Source organism: Lasiodiplodia theobromae (genome assembly GCF_012971845.1).
Source record: "Lasiodiplodia theobromae strain AM2As chromosome Unknown scaffold_24, whole genome shotgun sequence".
Lineage (NCBI taxonomy): Eukaryota > Fungi > Ascomycota > Dothideomycetes > Botryosphaeriales > Botryosphaeriaceae > Lasiodiplodia > Lasiodiplodia theobromae.
The window spans coordinates 741,482-762,381 of NW_023336449.1; the positions used below are offsets into that span (position 1 = coordinate 741,482).

The following is a 20,900-nucleotide window of genomic DNA, read 5'->3' on the forward strand; positions in this document are numbered from 1 at the left end:
GTGCGCGCGTAGATGATGGTGGCTCTTGACGGTTCATCTTTACTTGTCGTTCCTGAGCAATGTCGCAACTGCTGTGGCGGACAGCGGTAAGCACGCCACTAAAGTTAAAAAACCCGGCAATGGACATGTCGAAACCAAATTGTGAGAGATCAGATAGCCAAGAAGAAAGAAAGAAGGAGGTGTTGCGCGGATCGAGGGCTAATGAATCGCGTGGGCTTCTCGTTTAGGAAGTCCACCGATGCATCTTGGTGCCGCACGACTCTGAGGACTGATTCGATGTGCTCTGCTCTCTGGAAACGTGCAGCTGTATGTGAGATCGGCTCACCCGTCCACGACCGTTCTTCGCAGCGAGAGGCATCACACCACACGGGCATGATGGTAACGCGGGCAGCGTGGGGAGGAGCCTCATCCACCCGCTCCCTTCGCCCTCTCTGTGTCACGCCGCCCGCCGCACGGCGAGAGGCTGGAAGCCGAGCGGCAGCGGAGATTTGAGCCGTCCAATCCGTCCGCGGTCCTGCCGCCGAGCAGCAGCAGCAGCAGCAAGCAGCAAAGCAGCAGGCAGGGCGTCTCCGTCCGACACCGGCGGGGCCAGCCAGCCAGCGGCTGCCAGGCTCGCACAACGCCAATGGCTCCAAAGCTGTGCGTGCGCATATGCGCGTATGAGCGGCGTACAACCGCTCTCACCATTCGCCTTCCCCCCTCTGCCCCCGGTCTTCCGGCTGCTATATGGGCTATCGTACCACTTCTCCCCGCTGGTTTTAGGAAGCGTGGGTTAGACGTCTTGTGAGCAGAGACAACGTGGCGCGTGCGGTGTCAACGCCGAACTGCGAGACGGCGGCACCAAATGCAATGCGACAACCCTTTCCTGTCAGGCCATGGAGCCTCGCCGGCCGTCGCACAGAGAATATGTCTTGCTGCTGCATTGCTGATGTGCCGATGCGGCGCGCTGCGGCCCTCATGCACTTGTCCACTACGTCCTGCTCCAAGGCGAGCGCCAGGGCGGGGTACCACACACACTTTGATTTTTCCTTTCTCACTTCTGTCTGGCCGCATCGACTCTCGTCACGCCGTCATCCTCCTCATCCAAGATGGAGCTGCGAGTGAGCGTGGTGCTGATGGTGATGCTGAGATGAGATCAGGGCCCACCGACTGCACGGCTACCCGCACCTGCTTCCCGGCAATCTTGCGACGACTTCAGAACCCGATCGAATCCCAGTACGTGCCGCTGCTCGCCACCTTGCTGCGTCCTGCCAGAAAACTGCAGTCTCTCTCCTCGGAGCCATACCCCTGTCCTTCCCGGCTGGGATGATCCCACGAGGTGGCTCGAGCCCGCTTTTTTATTTTGCGCCAACGGCTGGAGCGTGGGCGGAGAAAATGGCTGGCATTCCGACGGCGCGGTAAGGGATGGGCGGGTGGGCGTGCTTTGCCTGCAGCTCGAAGAGACGGTGAGCTGGTCGTGCGTTGCGTCAAGCGAACCAGCGCCAGTGCCACGGTAGCACGGAAGAAACGCCATTGTTGCACCCACCAAGGCCGCGAAAAACCACCGCCTTGCCGGATCCGGCCCGCTGCGGGTCAACTTTCAACAGACAAAAACTTGCGGGGGTTAGCCCGAGCGGTGCGAGGGCGCACACGTCGCGTGGTGTGAGGGCAGTATGACGTCGCCAGTGTCGGACGAGGGTCCCCTGTGTCGTGAGCATCTGTTGGGTGTAGCACTGGTCTGGTCAATCAAACGTGTTCGCCATGCCGAAATTATAGCATTGCAAAAGTAGCGGCCCGCCCTAAGAGCAAGGCCCCAGTCCTATCAACAGTCTTTGTCTTACTCATCCGAACTCAAGACCCTCCCCTGCGACGAATGGTATTGAATGGTTGTCATCCAGAAGCGAAAAAAAACGAGGCCTCATCTCTTCGAATAGAATACGCGATTGATGCCGGTAAACAAGAACACAATCATGATAGGGGGCTTTCGTGATGCTAGGTGTGGGTAGGAACATGCGTTCAGGCAGCCGACTCCGTTCCAGATAAATGTTCCTCCATCTTGAAGCGGGCCAATTTCTCCTCGACGGAACGCAGTACGGCTGGGTCGGGCTCCTTCTTGGCCTTCTTAGGACTGTGTTGTTCGTCAGCAACCATGTCAAACCATTTGGATACGAAGTACTCACGGAATCCTCACGCAACTTGGGCAGCGCTCATGCCCGCAGCCGGCACACGTTTTGGTTTTCTCCATGAAGAGTGCATTGCAATGTTCACAGCTCCACCTGATCCTCATGCGTGGCTTGCGCCAGACGCGCTCCGGCCGTTGGTGGGCAGGCAGGACCTCAGCATCTGTTTCCGTGTCCGAGCCGGGGACGTCTCCTGGGTAGCCATCGGGCCACTTCTTCTTCTTGGCCGGGTCGCGAGGGCACTTGGTGCAACGGGTGTGTTGGCAATTGGTGCAGACGGTAGCGGTAGCGGGGATGAATAAGGTTTGGCACTTGTGGCAGTGACGACGGACACGCTGTTTAGGTGGACGGCGTTCCAAGTCGGGACCACCGGTACGGCTCTTGATGGTCAAGTACTCTTGCTTCTTGGCTGGCTTGGTTGCGATCTTGGCAGCGGACGGAGTAGCGGCAGCGGCGGCGGCGGCAGCGGTAGCAGTAGTCTCGCCCTCCTTTCCCTTGCCCTTGGTCTTCTCTTTCTTGGCCGGGTAGCGAGGGCACTTCTTGCAGCGAGTGTGCTCGCACTTCTGGCAGACCCTGTCGGCACCGAAGGTGGTCTGGCAGCGGTGGCACTGGCGGTGGACACGCATACGGATGGGCTTCTCGACACGCTGGACATTTTCGTTGGTCGTGCCGGAGGTAATCCACTCGTGGGCTTCCAGAGTCAGGCCGTACTTGGCGAAGAGTGCACGCGCACGCTCCTGTTGGGCGGCACTGCGCGGGTAGCTGACCTGGCCCGTGGTCGAGGTGACGGGCTTGGATTCGGGCTTGGGCTCGGCAGCGCTAGGTCTGTCAGTGGAGTGAAGCAAATGGCAGGGCCGGCAGGCGCTTACCTCGTCGACGCAGCAGGCTCAGGCTTCTTCTCGGCGGAAGACGCAACGGTGGGGACGCGTTCCTTGCTGGAGTTGCCTCTCTTCAAGACGGTGCGGAGCCTCTTCACATATTTGCCAATGCTCTGGCGGCGCTCGTGAAGGGCCTCCTGGCGAATTTCCTCCGGGGGAGTACTCATGATGACGGTTCCGTGTCCGGGCGGGCGGGTGGTGGGGTCCGAGGATGGATGGTTTAGGATGATGGATGGGGTGCGGTCTATCCGGACATGCAGTAGGGCGTCGGGGGCGACGCAGGCAAGCAGGCTCCTTTACAACAGGCAGGCACGATGGAAGAAACAGACTCGCCAATTCCTCAGTGGTGGCGGGCTCAAGGGGACCTTTCGACGCGGACTCGAGGAGTCGTGGATCCTCGTGCGGCCGCGGAAGGGGAGTGGTGGGTTATCAAGGCTGCGCAGGCGAGCACCGTCCAGCTCTTGCAAGCATGGGGCGCTGGACCATTTAAGGCCCCAAAGCTCGGAGCGGGCACGCTAACCACGCTGTCGGGAACGCAACCTCTGCTGGCACAAGCGAGCGACTCCACTTATTGCAGGCATCCCTACCCTGGTCCACTTGTGCACTCATCAGCACCCGCCGTCACAAGTCGCAGCCCTCAAGCACGCACCCACGCTCTTCCCAGCCGATCATCCAACGGTGCGCGCTGCCCTGCTCTCCGCCCACTGCCCGCCCCCAGCACCGGCAAAAGAGAGGACTCTTCACCAGTCCGCCGGGCGGTGCCAGGAGCTCCAGCGCGCGCGGCCCGCGGCGAGGCGCACCCTACGCCGCGCAGGCTCTGGGCCTCGGGCGACCTGCCCAGCACCACGCGGTCGCCGCGCCGCCTTAGGCGTAGTGTCGCGCCTCTGCCTCTCGGACGGCTTTCCCTTCGCGCCCTCCCCCCGGCTTCCCTGCCCGGGCATCGCGCAAAGGGCAGCCTGTCGAGTCGCACGAGATCTCGACCAGTGGTGTGAGGACCCTTCTCGGCAGGGGCTTTCGCTGCCCGTCCTCCCCAGCAGCACTCTCCTCACTCCGCTCTGCCTGTGCCACCAGGGCGGCTGCTATTCTGCAGCGAGTGACAGCAGCTTAGCCTCGGTTTCATCATGCATCCGCACACCGAGCACAAAGCACGCCTGCTGATCCAAAGACACGCAGCTTGCCCTCTTTGACTGCCGGCATGCCGCCGCGACGTTTGCGTGCGCACGCCGGCAACAATTGGCGCGAGGAGCGCGGTCGACGTGGTGGACGCGCTGCCAGCTCACAGCTTCTGTGCGCGTCGTCCTGGCGCAGCCACAAGTGCGCGCCTGGTGACGATGCGGAGGTGCGCGACGCCCATGCCCTTGCAGCCTGCGATCCCGAGGGCCAGGCGGCGGGAGAAAAAAACAAAAAAGAAAAAAGAGAGGGAGAGAGGGAAGAAAGCTCTCAGCTAGGCCCGTCGTCGAGCTTGCGGTTTGATGAACGAGCTTCGAGGACGGGGAAGCGAAATGGACATGGTTCGATGCTGTGCCGCAGGCCCGCTCTGCTCTGCCTCGCCTGCGCTTGCCGCTGTGCCGCGCGCCGTCTCGAAGCCTCAGTGGAGAGCAATCCACCTTGAGCGCGTCACAGTAGCGAGTTTGCGACGATGCTCTGGGCTGGCGCATCCGGATCTGGCGCTCTGCTGTTGCTGTTGAGTTCATCCACCATGCCGGGCGCAGTACCCATTCCCACGGCCTCCGTATCCGACCGCCTGGGCGAACTCTGACCAGCTCACCCAACGACCCATACAGTGGGGAAGGCGCCCTCAGCTCTTGTTGGCTGGCGCTGCGTCTCCGGGCCGAAAGACTGCCAGCTGATCGTACAGGGGTGTGCGCCCGGGGTCCAGGCGCAAGCAGCAACCACGAAATTGTAGCACCGCGTAGTATCTCAGCGCTGGTTTCCGTGCGCTGCGGTTTCAATGTCGGATCGTATGATGTGGCTGATTATTCGGTGCTCCCTTCGGGATGGTGGGGAAACTGGCCGTCGACCGGAAGGCCAGGTCGTGGCGCCAGACTGTGAGACGGTTCAGGACTGACGCGAGCTCCTGATTCAGCAGTCCCTGTTGCTGTTTCGGGCTCCTCGTCCATCCCGGTGTGGCTGAGGACTTGCCTGAACAACACGAGTCACCCACGCTTGCAGGGCTCCCTCGTCCGGTCGGATTTACGGATGTATTCGAAGTTGATGAAGAGCAATGGTGATGCGCGACACCTCGTGCGAAGCCCCTCGGCCAGCCGTCGAGGGCTGATGTATGCATTCGCCGATCATACCGGTCGCGAGATTGACGGCGTCGATGCAATCCGTGAGCGGGAGGCTGCCTCAGGGAACCGCGTGGACCATGGGTCGAACTCAGCACCGCGGAGCACACGACATCGGATCCGTAGCTGCGACACAGCACTGCATGTTTCGGACGAAAGAGCAAAGGAAAGCCAACCGTCGGCCTCGAGCACCGGACAGGACGCTGGATCCGACAGGCGTGAACGAGTACGGCTTGCGGCCGCATGAGTCGCAGCGCGGACGAGAACAGCAATTCCAAACAAGGGCGCGAGTCGTCACGCTCGGCTGTCGGGTCGGTGAGCAGAGTGGAATCATGAGAGTCAGCCCTATGGTAATTGCGAGTCAACGGCTATCGTGGGCAGAGGGCGACATTGGCGTTTAGCCGGGGCACACGGCTGGGCATACGCCAGCGGCGCGGGCGCGAAACGGGCTTCCAGAAGGCCGCAACAGGCGCAGGATCGTCAAGGCTCTGACACTGCTCGCAGCTTCATTACAGCAGGAGCGCGAGGCTCTTGTTCGCATGTTTCACGGCTGCAGTGGCGTTTCGTGGAGCTCGAGTCAGGGCGCCGGCTTCCGGGCAGGCGGGGCGGCGGCGGCAGTCAGAGCACAGCGGAGCCGCGCACACCCGCGAACCAGAAAATCCATAGGGTCCCAAAGCGGCAGCATCCTCCGTCCGCCGTGCTGGATCCCGCACGCTAGGCCGCCCTTCGGCCAGCTGGGAGCCGCTGACGCGCAAAGCTCGCATTCCCGCATGCCGGGCCCAAGCCACCGCTTCCGCGCTGGCGCTCAGCCACTCACCTGCCTGTCGGAGCATTATCCGATCTCCCGCCCCCGCTTCCCTACGCTTCCCGGCGTCATCGCTCTGCTGCATCGCTATACAGCGCCTGTCGCATCCATGCCTCGCTGGGCCTCGTGTATAAACAGATGCAGCAACGACCCTCTATTGGCACGGCATGCTCCGACTCCCGCTGGTACCCTTCCCGCTCCCGCAAAATTGAGCCACGCTTAATTGTTCTGCCTTGGGACAACTGCCGTTATTTCCCATTCCCGGCCCCTTATACTTGGCCGAGCCCGATGCTATATTGCTCCGTCGACCCAACGGCCGCCCGCCCCTCCCCACCCGAACACCCCCTCTCGTTGGCAGCAACATCACGAGATGATCAGCAGAGCGGCGTTGCGCGCTATTGACGACAATGCCCGCAGCCACCACCGCCTTCGCTTTTGGCCCCCGGCCCAGGTCGGCCCCTGGCCCCTGAGGACCCTGAAGAATGGTGAAGAAATCCGCCAGGCCGGTGCGCCATGATCGCTCGCAATGACAGATGCAGTCGTGCAACCTACAAATGGAAAATAACAGAGCGAGGCACGTCGGGTGCATGCGTTGCGCAGCATGACGAAGGGGGAACCCATCTCCACCGGACCCAGCGCCGTGCCAACGGACTTGTGCGCTCGCTTACGTCCGCAACGCAATGCGGCTCTGTCGGCGACGGAGCCAGATCTTTCGAGGCTGCGTGCCAGTCAATACACAATTCTTGCTCGCCAGGGGCAGGAATTTGGTGAGCCAGTCAACGCACCATGAATCTCCGCAATCGTGACCGGATCCGGAAAGCGGCAACCCCATATGCTTGTCCACACTTGGTTACACCGCATCGCATGGGCATCGAGTTAGATCTGCGGATAGTGGAAAAAGCAAAGAAACTCTCCGTCGCCAAGCGAGCGCCAGGCACCAACACATACCGCCGCGTTCGAGTAGCTTACATACAAACACCAAAATGCGAGCCGCGACGCGACGCACTAGCCCACCGCCACGCGAGCCAAAGTGCGGCAAATCACAATGAATAACAAACTTGTTACCAAATAACCGGGAGCGCCTTGATGGTACCTGACTGCCGAGACGGAGAGCTTACTCCTCTTTCACTCCCACCGAATCATCCCACCGGAATTGCTTGCTAACGTCCAGTGCGACTCGTGCGGCAAGCTTCGCCTCCCTTCAAACAGGGTCAAGCGTTCTTAGTTCCTCAATTCTTGCTCCCGCCCCCTGCATTCTGTATCCCATTCTACCCCCATACTCCCCTGCCCCTGCACCATACTTCGTCTCGATTCCGCCTTTCTCTCCATTTATTTTTTTTTCTTCAAATCCCCTTTCCTATCTTTGGCACTCTCCATCGTTTCTCCTATACCCAGCGTCGGCGAATCCGCTCTTTCCGACCCGCTTGAATGAGTATCAAGTAAATCCTGCATTCACTACCTACCACACGTAATTGCCGGCGGACTGGACAGCATAGGTCAGAGAGCCGAGCGGTGTTGGCCGAAACCAGAGAGCGCTACGAGATGCACGCGCGCGTAGGTTTGAAAGTTAAGCCACCGAGAAAAAAAAAGAAAATGGAAATATCAGGCCAAGATCAGGTGGTTGGCCAACAGATCTTGGTTTGATGTCTGACGTCCTTGAACTTGGGCATCAATTTCTGTCACTCTTCCCTTTTCACTTTCCCCTCATGATCTGTTCATTTACTTTCGCAAAAAGCTTCTTCAAGACCCAGCGTCACGTATCCGGTACGGGCAGATACACCTACGTACCTGCACAAGGGCAGAGAAACACAAGCGCGATCGAACCTGCATGACGACAGCCACGCCATGCGCTTAGTGCTGACGCACCATCCGGGGCTTCTCCCTCTTCGGTTGGAGAACCAGCAGCCCCATCATCTGGAGTATACCTATATCGTAGATGATAGGGGGCAACCGAGCACCGCGCTATCGTTTGAGAAAGCAACAAAGCACATGTATCGCGACGATGGAGTGGGGGAGGGGCGCCGCCGCCGCCGGGACCTCCGCATTTTTGTGGCTACGCATTAGCCGGGAAAGCGCGGCTGATGAAAGTTTCGTACCTACAACCGGATGTGTGCAGAAGGGCTCTGATCCGCCCGCAATGCCACCACGCTAGTCGTCACCGTACATTATTTACGGGGTGGGCTTCTGGCACCTTAACGCGTCACCGCGTCCGACTGGATGGTGCGGCGCGGCGCGGTACGATGCGGAGCCTAGCGTGACGACGGCGGCGCGCCGGCGCTTGCTTTGGGCTGGGTGTGAAACGCGGCGGGAATGGGAAAGAAGGGACCAGGAGGGCGCGAAGTCGAAAAAATAAAATAAAATGGGCGCCGTAGAAACTGTAATACTTATGCAGGGCAGAGAGGGTAAGCATCTCGCATCCTCCTGGAGCTTCGTGGTGAGAAGGCGGTGCACGTATGTATGCCTGTTTGAGCGGTGAAGTTGGGCTGAGGACTTTGACCAGGGATCTCTGCTCGCTGCATCGAGCTGAACGAGAAGCGGCATGGTACAGGTGTGTGGGCGCAAGCTGAAAGAATCGCACCTGCTCGTCTCGGCTGCTTATGCCGGCCTATGGGCGCAAGCTGTTAGTGAGTGCTTTGATTGTTGTTTTTGGAATTCCGTAGGGGGGGTTTTCGCGCGACGGGCGCTGTAGCTGTCTCTCGCTCCCCCATGTCCTCCTTTCCGTTGTAGTCCTGATCTGGAAGTACGTTCGTGCGCACTGGACAGCCGACGACTCCCTTCCCCATGTCGGCTCAAAGACTACCCGCAGAGATTTTTTTTGGTAACATCACGGAAAATCCGAAACTTTGCCAAGACGCTGCAGAGATGATAGGGCGAAGGGGGAGAGTCGTGGCGTCGAACGATGCATTATTGTGAAGGGCGTCGATCTTCGTAAGCCGTACTGGTCCAGAACTGGCGCGTGCTGTGCAAATATGCAATAGAAATCGATGCCGACCTAGGCCTGAGAAGGGCTGGGCCGTGGTGCGTGAGTAGCCGCGGCACAGCGGCTCTTCGGTGTCTTCGCGGGGATCATCAGTCTTCTCGCGTTGCGTGCTGGCCGTCCTCAAGGCCGTGATGCTCGCACCTTTTCGACCATCCTACTCCATTCACTTATCTGATCTTCAATCTCTTATATCGCATGCCCTATATTTAGCAGACCGCATTTCCACTTCGAAGGTCCTGTTGCTAGAGCGGTCCGTTGACGGGTCACCCGTCAGATTCCTTCCGTTGATCATCCCCAATCTGGTGTAGCTTCAAATTCCCCGAACTCGACCATGGAATTGAGACTACGTATACCTGATCAGCAACTACCTGTCGATCCATTTACGATCTTCTCTCGGTAGCGCCTCAATGTAGGGACCACTGTTATGCAGCGTCGACATAACAGGATCCGAATCCGAATGGACGGCGCGTGCTCGAATCCGAAGGGACGCAAACAATATCTAGACAAAGAACAAGCCATCGGTCAGCCACTGATATGCAGGGAGCTGCCTTAGTCAAGCCATACCCCCCAAGTATCAAGGCAAACGCATGTGATAATCACAATATCTTCATCTCTCAGATGGTCAAAACAGTTTTCGATATTTTCAGCCTGACCAGCAGGCTCTACGAACTATTATTCAGAAGTAACAAAAAAAAAAAGGATGAGCTTAACTCCAGCGAAAAAAAGACAAAGAAAGACGAGAACAAAAGCATAGTCCGACTCAAACGCCAAGCAAGTCCCCGTCTCCCCCACCATCGCTGACCAGCTCCTCCCAAACCTCCACCTCCCTCAACACCCTCCATCCAACCACAAACTCGATCAACGCGTCCACCGCACGCTCCAGGCCCTGGGGCGGAGGGTTCCAGCCGCCGTCGCCGCCCCTCAAAATGGCATCAACGGCCCTCGTCTTCCACCGTTGCTCCAGCTCCTCCGCGCGCCAAAACTCCCTGTCGTGCTCGAGACACCACACCACGACCTCGTCAATGGCGAGCTGGAACAAGTTTTCCCAGTCGTCCCTCTCCGTCGTGGCGCCGCTGAGCGGGTCGCCCTCCTGTGCGGGCGGCTTGAGCATGCCGAGTGCGCGGAACGAGTTGAAGGCGGAGTCCAGGTTGAACTCGATGGCCTCGGGCCGCACCGACAGCCAGATGCCGCACCAGCGGCGCGGGTCGACGGGTGCCAGCGGCGCCACGTCGCGCGGGCACGCGAGCTCGAAGGCCGGGATGAGGGCGTAGTCGCGGGAGTCGTGGGCGGTGGTGGTGGGCAGCACGGCGATGCGGCGCGTCGTCGCCCGAGCTTGGTGGGCTGAGACCGTCCGATGCCAGTCCACATCCCATGCGTGCCACGCGGCCTGTCGCTCGTTCGTAGTACGACCGTTCGCGGTGTGAAGGTGGTTGAGATACCTCGCCAGACTAGCGTTCGCAAGCCGGATACGCCTGATCCAGTTGGTGTCGTCGTCGATGTCGGAGAGGGAGCTTTCAGTATCGTCAGTATCCGACGCCCAGTCGACCGTAATGTCGATGTCCGGACTTGGCTCTTTTCCCTCCTCTTTCTTAAAGAGGCGTGCGCGGCAAAAGGGGCATTGGTTACCTAGGATAAGTTGAATGCATGTGCTTCCAACCCAATGCGAACAGGCGAGTATGCGGACAGGACGTTCCGTGTCTGTACCGCCTTCGTAAGAGTATTCCTCAAGGCATATGGCACAGGCGGCCCTGCCATCAGGTGCGTTCGGGTCGGACTTGGATTTGAGAAATTCTTCCTCTGAAATCTGCTCAATTCCATAAGCAAGGAACTGTTCCTTAGTTGGATCCAACGAATCAGCCATACTTTGGAGTCTCTTGTGACATTCCGTTAAGGTCTTGCGGTCGTGGGATGTTGTCTTCAATAGTGAGCAGTATAGACTCACCACTAATGACGGTTGTGTAAGAGTTGGCGAATTTCTTCGTGAAGCTGTAAGTGTTCGCGAGCAAAGGTGGGTGGAGAGTTACGATTCTAAAAGTTAGGAGACGAGGTTTTAATTCAGGCCAGGAAGTAATACAACGACACCGTGTAAAAAACCAATGCGTGAAAACAATGGGACTGTGTCCAAACATGAACATCAGTGTCCGCCATGAGTGTTCCAGTACTCTTAATCTTGTTTGTAATGGATCTTGTGTGCTTTGATATTTGATTGTGCATGCCGTATGCTCGACTTCGATACTACTCCTTTCTCCAGCTATAGCCGGGGACTTGTGCAATGGCGGTGGGCTGAGCGAAGCAGTGGCTAAGTTGAAGCACAGTGCTGCCGCTCGTATGCTTGCCTTTCGTTCCTCCAATTCCCCGAGGGTAAGAGAAGGGCAGCACTCGTTGAGGCTACGTCTGACCTGAAATCGTTCCTGATCTTTAGGTACAGTTGATTTCCACTCCGATACTTTCTCTGTGCCACCTTCCCGAACTTGGCTTTTTTTTTTCAATAGAAAAAGGCCCAGAAGTGGCTGCTTTGAATGCAAGCAAATGTTGTGCAAGTTGATTGATCGCTCGTCGTGCCAACTATGCAAGGTATCTGTTGTAATAGCAAAGTTCAATCAGTCTGATCTCAGACCCCCACTGATAACGTGGAGTCGGGCTATAATCTCACCAAGCTATCGTGATGTGTTGTCTTGGGCTTCTCAAAGCGCATCCGTTGGGATTAGCTGGGCGAGAGCGACGAACGCCTGACATGGGACTGACAATATAATTGTACTGAACAGGGAAACCGTCCAGGCTCAACGGTAAGAATCTCCATTTGCGGGCCGGTAGTCATAGTAATGGGTACGGGGTGACGCCCGATAATCATAACCGTTGTTGGGCTGCATCCGGATACCAGTTGTGCCGATGTGGTCGTATGCGCGCGCACTTCTCATGCGAGTTGGGCTCGGGGCCATGTAGTAGTCCCGTCCTGCACGAGAGCTGGTAACCAGATGTTCTGGCATAACTGAAATACGAGGCCTTTGCGATGGACCTGGAGAGTCGATTGTGCCTACCATGCGACCGGGACCCAAAGGTCCTTCATCAACCCTTCTGCGGGCAGGATATGAAGGTCGATCATCGTGTCCATCGAGTTGGTCTGGCAGGAAGTCGCCAGACCAACGCTTCGAGGGAACTGATTGCTTAGGGGCCTGTTGGTCAGCATTGTGATGCAAGGATACAGGGGCATTTGATAGAACACCGCTGGTGAGGCTCGGTTGCTGTAAACTGCTCGGTGTATTGTGAGGACTGACTTGCGAAACAGTCTCGAGCTGACGGCGACTTTCCATTTGCCTTGGAAGGTTGGGATGATGGGATAGGGGTGGCGTATTGTTCCCTACCGTTCTGGCGTTGAAATTGGCATCATGCTCCATTTGGCGACGACTGCGATACCTCTCATCAATGGGAAGGCTGTTGTGCTGCACGCTTCCAATATCAAGAGATTCCACAGTAACGGGCTGACGACCACCAACATGAAAATCCCTGGGAGCATTTCCTGGGCTGTCTGTCAAATCTATGACTGCTCCTTGCGGTATGCGCCTGGATTGTTCATCCGCAGCTTGCCTTGTTCGATATGGCTGAGGGCCTGCCCGCTCCTGCATAGGAGGCTCCTGCATGAGGGACCGCTCTTGATGTGAGATATAGCGGGGTGGTCCATTGCCCATTGTCGGAGGGGCGGAACTTGGCTCATCCCTCTCTATAGAAGGAACGACCACATCCTCGGGGCGGGGCTCGCCATGGTGGCGCGGACCATGTTCAGCTCTGTCAACCATATGAGATCTATAGCTTTCTGCTGGAGGCAGGCGCCAATTGGCGTAGGAACGAGAAGCATGCTGTCCACGAAGGGGCTCTGCAGCATACCTAGCAGCCCTAACCAGTGGGACTTCATCATGAGGGCCCTGCTCCGTGTTGCGGCCATGGATAAAAGGCTGTTGTAAGTACCGCTTGTGAGCAGGAAATTCCGCACAAATACGCAGCCTGAAAGCTGTACTACTGGTACGAGCTAAACCCACTCACCTCGGCATGATGGTGTCCACCTGATTCGTGGATTCTTTCACGGTAAGGCAGCTCGTGAGGTACATTACTGCTAGAAAGGTCAGAAAAGTGCGACTCATAACCAAGCTGTCCTTGAGGGTGCCAGACACACCGTATGTAAGGATCATATGCCTGCTGTGTGCGAGGTAGGACAATGCCACGGGGGGTTGCTCTTAATGGCGCTGCTTCCTGGTGATAAGTAGTAACGTAGGACATGGGTCTTTCGTGCAGCCGATCATAGCCAAGTCTAGGCGAAGACAGCGGCTCAACGAGTGACCTAGGTCTAGGTGCTGTAGTAGCATGTGTGCTAGCCATTGGAAGACGACCACGAGGCATGTTTCCGGCTGATGGGCGGACATTCGGAGCTGGTGCATAATCCACACTCGACTCCGAATCAGAGTCCGCGCCATCATCTTCCCCGTCACTAGCATCGCTGTCATCTAGGACGATGACTTCCCGAAAGTCGTCTTCCATCTCGACAACATCATCATCCTCATTGAGGTTTTCGCCGCGCCATGTGAGAATCTTCTCGATGCATGGGTTTTCCACGGCTTTGCGCGCTTGAATATAACCAACTTCTTTGAGTAGTTTGTCGTACTCGGTGTGCTTGTGCCTCACGTGTGCGAGCACCGCCATCTGCACGCGTCGCTCCAAGGAGAGATTTGTCGCGTTACCTACCCTTTTGGCACCCTGGCAAGACAGGTCAGTGATCGGTGGACTTACAAAGATGGAGGCTCATACTTCAGCAAATGCATGCTCGACGATAGCTTCGAGCGAGTCCTCGGGCATCTTTGGGAACAAGTCTCTCATAGCTGCTCGAACTTGGTCCTCTTCGCTCAGGTTGGTGTGTTGCTTGAGTCTGCGGCCCAGGCCTCGAGTAAAGCCTGAGCCGTTTTGGGATCGCGGCCGGGCACCGTTGACCTGAATGCCAAGCCACTCCATAGCCAGGTCGACAATCTTATTTGGAAAGTAGAAGCCTAGCCTATTCACGTGGAACGAGATCTTTTCCGGATCGGCTGTGGCATTGTTTTTCGGGGGCGCCTTCGCGTGTCAACAAGCTATTTGCAGGTCAAGGCGGAATCCTTACGGAAACAGAGTAAGCCAGCTCGCCACGCTTACGACAGAACTCTTTGCACTGCGCTGTGAGTTTTGCGTTTCCAAAGCCGATGAAGGTGTAGCCAGGCGGAGCTTGCTGGTCAAAGGTGGCCTAGATAATGACAAGATCAGATTGCGCGGGAGCACGAGGAGTGGAAATGAAAAGACGGACGGTCAAACGGAGCTTCTTTCTCTTCTGGGTCACAGACTCGAGAACGACCTTGTAGGCGTTCTTCTTCCGGCGCTTGTGCGGCTGCTGCTTTGCCGGGGATAGGGCTGAGAGATCTGCCGGGTGCGCCGACGAGGCGCGACTACGAATTCTTCCCATGATGGTGAGTTTCCAGCTCCAACGGCATGCCGCCTTGGGCAAGGATGCTGCTGGTTGAGGTTAGTGGGCAAGGCACACGACAGAGAGCTCGTTGTAGAGCAGTCGACAACTACGCGCGCTCGGAGTAAGCAGTGAGCGGCGGGGCCAGTCGCGCGGTGGCGAGCGAACAAAAGCGTGCAAGCGTAGAGGTGTGGAGGTGAGACGAAAGTGCGGCGGGCGAGTGTAGACTATCGGGTCGCAACTGGCCGTGCACGGACGCTACGGCGCGGCCTAATTCCGGTATGAAGTCGCAGGGCGGACCCGCGCTGGAAGCTCCTCAACCGCGACCTAGCTGTCTCTAACTCGCGCAATGTCGCCTGCCGACCGCGACATCCTGCGCGCCTACCGACACCTCTACACTTGGAGTCTCCGCGCCGTGCAGTACTCGCAGCCCGCGCGCTTCACCGTTCGCGACCGACTGCGACGCCTCTTCCGCACAAACGACCGTGCATCCTTCGACCAGCGCCGCATTGACAACACCGTTGAATTCCTCCGCGGCGCAACAAGAGAGAAGGGACTTGAGCACCGCATAGTCAAGCGGCTGTTACATGTATGGTGGCAGGAGCATTCCTGGAAACGTAGTGACCGCTACTTGAACACTTGGAAGCCCTCCAGGTGCGATCCTTATTCCACTACACGGTGGATGCTGTTGGTTGACGCCCGAAACAGGAGCAAAGACGAGATCAGAATCGCAAGGACAATATACGATCCTTTCTACCACAAAATCCGGATGCTGAACGAGGCAATGGGCATGTGCATCCAGTAGTTTACCGAGCTCACTTCACTTGCAGTGTGGCACAAGCGCATGTTCAGCGGTATTTAGCCTTCTGAGAGTGTTTCCGGATAGTATCCGTTCGAAGGAGCTTATCGACTACATGAAGTCATCGAGGAAATCCTCATCCCGGTCCTGGTTGCTCGATTGCGCCACCAGGTCTTCCGAGTGGACGTCATCGTAAGCATGATCTCTCTGCCATGCCAGTTCCTTGCGCTCCTTGGCAATACGGGCTTCCTCCTTTTTCTAGATCGGCCGAAGCGGATTAGTAAGGCGTTTGATCAGGGCCTGGCGAGAGCGCCCAAAGTAGGTTGAGGAAGCATAGACTCACCCGCTCCTGTTGCGTCGCGCGGTCCTTCTTCCTGAGCTCTTGCTGTCTATCCTCCCTTTCCTGGCGCAAGTCTGGGAACTTCTCAACTTTGGTCTTGTTGAGACGGTTGACGATGGGGTTCTCGCGCTCTACAACGTGGATGCGCTTGACCTTCTTGTTATCCTTGAAACCAACCTGGCCAACTGCCATGCTGCCATCCTTCTTCAGGTTGGACCATGGCGTGTAGATAACAGTGATGTTGTTCTTCTTGTTACCTGCGAGACTTAGTGAATGTTGCCGCAGAAATATATCGTAAAAAACGGGGAGAATGTTACCCTCAATCGAGTTGGCCTTGGTCAGCTGTGCGCAGTCCTTCAATAGCTCTTCGGGAATGCTGTCCCAGGTCTCGCCCTCACGGAGACGGACGTAAATGTGCGCGCTGGAAAGGTTGTCGACGTGAAACTGAGAATTCAACGATGTTGGCACCAAGCGTCTCAGACGAATAGACTGCGCGATCATCAGGTATGACGTACCCTAAGGAATGTCAGTCCATTCCCCACTATTAGATGCATAAAGTAGTAAAGCACAAGCAAAGACAGCGGACAGGGTCAGAAGCGACCAACGCAGATACAAGAAAGCAGCAAAAACTCACCACACATCCTCTTCCCAACCGAACTTGATCAGCTCCTCGTCTATTCAATAGAATTCCGGTCAGCGACATCCGAAACGTTCGTCACAAGTCACGCTGGCCGTTGCAAGCGACGTACTCTCAACTTTGTCTTTGCCAACGTAGATGAACGCCGGCGGCGACACGACGTTGCTGGTGAAGTAATAGACCATGGTAGGCAAGCCTGCGTCTCGCTTTCAAGGTGTAGGAAGTGAAGGGCTCGGTCTTCGAAGGTCGAGTGGAGCAGACCGCAAGATGTGGTTATGGCCACTGCCTGAAATTCTTTAGCGCGGGGTGCTGCCGCGACCTGATTGGCCGCGAGCCTGACGCGCAATATACTGCGTCTAGTCGGTGTATTCCTCATCTCATGTTGTCTTTAAGGCTGGCCCGCGCCAGGTCGACTTCTCTGGAGCAAGATACTGCAGTATTCTCACCAAAATTCGCCATGGCCTGCGTGCATTTTGTCGCGATCTCGAGTCTAATTGAGCCATTAATGTGCTAGTAACTCGTCTTGTACATTCTTTGGGGATCTCACATGAATAAATGCGCGCCAACAAAGGAAAAAGTGATATGACTATACAAATGCAACCTTCGCACTCCTCCTCGCTCTATTTTGCCAAGGAGAAGAGTAGCAGAAGCATAACGACCAAGGCTGGGTGGCCTCTTTCATCCCAGCTATCAACACAAGTCTTCGTCTCCCTCCGTCTACATGCTTGTGAAATCACGCCTCGCCAGAGAACTCCTTCTAACCGATGACGACCTTGCCCTCCTCAGGGAAGCTGTACTCGGGAACCTCAAGGTTGAGCGGAGCGGGACCCTTGCGGATACGGCCGGAGATATCGTAGTGGGAACCGTGGCAGGGGCAGAACCAACCGCCGAAGTCGCCAGCCTCGCCGATGGGGACACAACCAAGGTGGGTGCAGACACCTGATGGGCGAACAATGTCGTTAGTAGGCCGTCGTTCCAAAATTTTCGGAGGATTCAGCCGTCAGGCTCCGATTATCGGTTCACGTACCAAGCATGATCAACCACTCGGGCTTCTGCACACGGTCGCTGTCGGGCTGGGGGTCCCGAAGAGACTCCCACTTGGTGCTCTCGGCCTCGGAAATCTCGTCGCTGGTACGGTGGCGGATGAAGACGGGCTTGCCTCTCCACTTGATGATGACCTGCGCGATGGCTCAACAACTGATGCTCCTGACGAACATACTCGCCACACTTACGTTCTTGCCCTCGGGGATGGCCTCGAGGTCGATCTCAACCTTAGCCTGAGCCAGGACATCGGCGGAGGCCGACATGTTGACAAGGAAGTCTGACAGGTGCCAGATTAGCCACAGCTCCAATGCAGTGCGCCATCGTCCCAATCCATGGTATATCGCTCCCAGGTATCCATCTTCTGATGCAGGAGTGCTACCGACCTTGCACGGTGTTCTTCGCGCCCATGGCGGACAGCGCACCCATAGAGCCAACCATGAAGTACTGGAAGACCTTGTTGCCGGTCTCGCCACTGCTTGAGCGGTACTTCTTCCAGGCGGTGGTGGGGATGCTGGTGGTCTTCTGGGCGCCCTTGAAGGGGTTCTCGAAGGAGGCCGACGAGGCAGGGCGGGCTTGCACGGCGGTTGCGGCGGCGGCGCGCACAGCAGGCAATTGCGAGCGCGCAACGGACCGGGCCAGCGAGCTGGCGGTTGTGGTGAGTGCCGGCATGGTGGTTGAGCGGAGAGGCGGGCGGGGTTGGATGGAGGCGGGTGGTGCGGAGGATGGGGATGCGACGCTCGAGGTCGAGGTTCAATGGTGTCAATGGCAAGAGGTTGCGATTTCTCCCGGCCGAGCGCTGATCGAGCAACCTCTCATTGGTCGGCGCGCACGGGCCCCTCGACATCTGCTCCGGCTCGACGGGAGCCCAGGAGCCCCAACTCGCCTGATTTAATCATTGCCGCTTCACCACATGATTGCCCCTCCCAGCAAAAGGGTATTCGCGCACTGCCATCGTGCAAACTCTCTAACTCTCACGTACCACCTCCGGGCCAGCCCCAGGCTTTCCCAGTTCACAACCTTTCCGCCAAAAATGCCGCCGAAGACGGCTTCACAGCAAGTCGGTGCTTACGACAATGAACCTGACCTCCTAGGAGCCTCTCGGAGCATTCAAAGCAACCTTCCCGCAGAACGGCGCACTCTCAGCGTGAAAGAAGTTGTTGGCGACATTTTCGACGCTCCACCCAACGCCGTGCTTATACATGCCTGCAACTGCATCGGTGACTGGGGTGCGGGCATCGCCGCTGCCTTCAAAAAACACTATCCTTCAGCCTACAAGATTCACAGGGAATTCTGCAAACACGGCCCAAATGGCAAAGCCAAGATTGCGACTGCACAGCTGATCTCACCTACAGACGGTCAAGAACATCGCCACTATATTGGCTGCCTGTTCACCAGTGTGTACTTCGGCAAGAAGAAAGACTCACCAAACGTCATATTGGACAACACTGGTCCAGCTATGGAGGATTTGCTAAAGCAGATTGCTGAAGCAAGCAAGACGAGCGAGATCGGCGAACTGCGCATTTGCAAGATCAACTCTGGGCTTTTCAATGTGCCTTGGGAGAATACCTTGGAGGTCTTGCAGAACATCAAGCTGGAGCCGGGAATGCCTACTTCTGTTACTGTTTTTGAGAGGCCGTAAGGTGACAACAGAACAAGACCAGTGTCTACACGGTAGCACGGAGTTGCTGACGTCTATTTTCTCGGATGGGCTGTGTGGCCAAGTACGATCAGATACCCACTGTTCCGAAATTCGGAGCTATTTCAAAGATATGAACCCCAATACAAAACAGTCAGGGGCCTAAAGAGGAGACGGTTACGACCAGGGGCATCAAAATGAGTTTATGTAGGGCACAAGGAAACATTCTCTTTGTTTGCACATGTCTTAGGCGGAGATAATGGACGAGACCGATTCCATTAGTATGCCAACAGAGGGGCATCCATCCGCACATGAACGCATGATATAAATGTGGCAAATGCACCCAGATAAGAGGGATTCGGCTCCCTGGTTCTGTTTCAATTCAGAAGTATGGTATATGATTTAACCGCCAAGGAACGGCAGGAGTTGAAAGGGTGCTCAGTGGAAATTAAACAGATAAAACAGCAGTTCGTTTCAAACAGCTTGAATCAACGCCCTAAAGAACTCCTACCCCGTCGCCAGAGCTGAACCGCACACGCCACCTGCCACTGTCATCGGCTCCACGCCATTGGATCTGCCGCTTGCGACTGCACTTAGTCCTACGTCTGAACCTTGTGATCACCCCTGACGGCCTCCGCATACGTCGGCGGAGGTTGGCTCGCACTTCCCTCACCACTATCGCCAGGCTGCGGTCCCCGCGAAGGTGGCGGCGGCGGTGCGCTACTACCCTGCTTCGTCGCCGACCTCCCCTCCTCCGCCCAGGGGTTTTCGAGACCGGTCTGCTGTCCGTGGAATTGCTGGTTCGGGACCGCGCCGTAGCTCGGGCCAGCGGGGTGGCTGCGGTACTGTTCTTGCCGGGTGTTGTTATTGCCTCGCGGCGGGCGGCGGGGGCCGCTGCCGTCGGTGTGCGCGACGTAGTAGTAGGTGACGTTGCCGTTCTCCGAGTCGGCGACGCGCTCGTACTCGTCGCGGTCTGGGTGCGACCAGATGATGTACCAGGCGTGCACGAGGCCGGGGAGGAGGCCTAGGCAGCAGAGGGCGATGTTGATGAGCGAGTCGGCGCTGCAGACTCCGCGCTTGACCCAGACTGTATACAACGGCGAGAGTTAGTCCTGAGAGCTTGCAAAAGCATAGAAGTGGAGATCTTGGGAGCGCGAGAGGAATGTGGCGGGTGAGCTGATGATGTGAACGTCGGTGCCTGTGCGCGGTTGCGGCGGCGGGGCTGTTCGTTGGAAGACTTACCCGCGACGGGTGGGAAGAGGATGGCCAGAATGGCGAGGAATATGTCGGTGCCGCACATGACAACGAGCTCTCTGCGCAGACTATGTATTTTGTGTGGTGGTGTAGAGGTCGTTAGTGGTGCCTTGCAGGTAGATGTCTGGGGTAGGTAACTAGCGCATGACAAGGGCAAATGACGCAGTGTGGCGGTGCAGGGTGCTTCTAAATTCCGTGTGCTTCCACAACGACCTTACTACGGCGTGTCACGAGTTCCTATGCCTGACAGGCGGTCGAGAATGAATTCCAGGCCGGCCCGGTATGCACTCAAACCGCCATCTTGCGAATGAACAAGCTGTTTAGGCCTTGCTGCCCGCTATTTGGTCGCCAAAAATAAGCCAAATACAACCATTTCCCCCTTTTTACTAGTATATTTCGTGCTCGGCTGTTCAATAGTACCTGGAAGATGAAGAGCTCGTTGATTTGCCTCGGTATTCCCTTGGGCAATTCTGTTTCATATTGGTATTTGCTTGATATTGTTTTTCTTTTGCATCCTCTGCCAATAATAATGCCTCTTCAACAATGTTCAGGTATTCGCTGTGGCAGAAGAGCCTGCATGTTCTTTGCGGCTTTCATCTTT

The 20,900-nt window shown here is 56.9% G+C and overlaps 8 protein-coding genes across 8 annotated transcripts; 2 read left to right on the plus strand and 6 right to left on the minus strand.

Annotated features, from left to right (window-relative positions):
* Positions 1-1,995: 1,995 nt before the first annotated feature.
* LTHEOB_7990 (uncharacterized protein) lies at positions 1,996-3,204 on the minus strand (the record flags this gene model as incomplete). The annotated part of the gene is made up of 3 exons (XM_035517417.1): positions 1,996-2,107; positions 2,160-2,978; positions 3,029-3,204. The coding sequence occupies 3 exons, from the start codon at positions 3,202-3,204 to the stop codon at positions 1,996-1,998; spliced, it is 1,107 nt and encodes a 368-aa protein (XP_035371009.1).
* Positions 3,205-9,870: 6,666 nt separating this feature from the next.
* LTHEOB_7991 (Zinc finger ring-type protein) lies at positions 9,871-10,971 on the minus strand (the record flags this gene model as incomplete). The annotated part of the gene is made up of 1 exon (XM_035517418.1): positions 9,871-10,971. The coding sequence occupies one exon, from the start codon at positions 10,969-10,971 to the stop codon at positions 9,871-9,873; it is 1,101 nt and encodes a 366-aa protein (XP_035371010.1).
* Positions 10,972-13,449: 2,478 nt separating this feature from the next.
* LTHEOB_7992 (uncharacterized protein) lies at positions 13,450-14,589 on the minus strand (the record flags this gene model as incomplete). The annotated part of the gene is made up of 5 exons (XM_035517419.1): positions 13,450-13,473; positions 13,524-13,856; positions 13,908-14,182; positions 14,286-14,373; positions 14,434-14,589. 5 exons carry the CDS (start codon positions 14,587-14,589, stop codon positions 13,450-13,452), a joined length of 876 nt encoding a protein of 291 aa, XP_035371011.1.
* A 349-nt stretch (positions 14,590-14,938) lies between these two features.
* LTHEOB_7993 (uncharacterized protein) lies at positions 14,939-15,394 on the plus strand (the record flags this gene model as incomplete). Its single annotated transcript, XM_035517420.1, has 2 exons — positions 14,939-15,243; positions 15,298-15,394. 2 exons carry the CDS (start codon positions 14,939-14,941, stop codon positions 15,392-15,394), a joined length of 402 nt encoding a protein of 133 aa, XP_035371012.1.
* Positions 15,395-15,499: 105 nt separating this feature from the next.
* Positions 15,500-16,550, minus strand: LTHEOB_7994 (Coiled-coil domain-containing protein 25; the record flags this gene model as incomplete). The annotated part of the gene is made up of 5 exons (XM_035517421.1): positions 15,500-15,646; positions 15,732-15,985; positions 16,046-16,149; positions 16,363-16,402; positions 16,478-16,550. 5 exons carry the CDS (start codon positions 16,548-16,550, stop codon positions 15,500-15,502), a joined length of 618 nt encoding a protein of 205 aa, XP_035371013.1.
* A 572-nt stretch (positions 16,551-17,122) lies between these two features.
* Positions 17,123-18,078, minus strand: LTHEOB_7995 (Ubiquinol-cytochrome c reductase iron-sulfur subunit; the record flags this gene model as incomplete). Its single annotated transcript, XM_035517422.1, has 4 exons — positions 17,123-17,304; positions 17,393-17,543; positions 17,598-17,686; positions 17,793-18,078. The coding sequence occupies 4 exons, from the start codon at positions 18,076-18,078 to the stop codon at positions 17,123-17,125; spliced, it is 708 nt and encodes a 235-aa protein (XP_035371014.1).
* A 361-nt stretch (positions 18,079-18,439) lies between these two features.
* Positions 18,440-19,048, plus strand: LTHEOB_7996 (Appr-1-p processing protein; the record flags this gene model as incomplete). Its single annotated transcript, XM_035517423.1, has 1 exon — positions 18,440-19,048. One exon carries the CDS (start codon positions 18,440-18,442, stop codon positions 19,046-19,048), a length of 609 nt encoding a protein of 202 aa, XP_035371015.1.
* A 596-nt stretch (positions 19,049-19,644) lies between these two features.
* LTHEOB_7997 (Stress response rci) lies at positions 19,645-20,345 on the minus strand (the record flags this gene model as incomplete). The annotated part of the gene is made up of 2 exons (XM_035517424.1): positions 19,645-20,132; positions 20,288-20,345. 2 exons carry the CDS (start codon positions 20,343-20,345, stop codon positions 19,645-19,647), a joined length of 546 nt encoding a protein of 181 aa, XP_035371016.1.
* Positions 20,346-20,900: the final 555 nt, after the last annotated feature.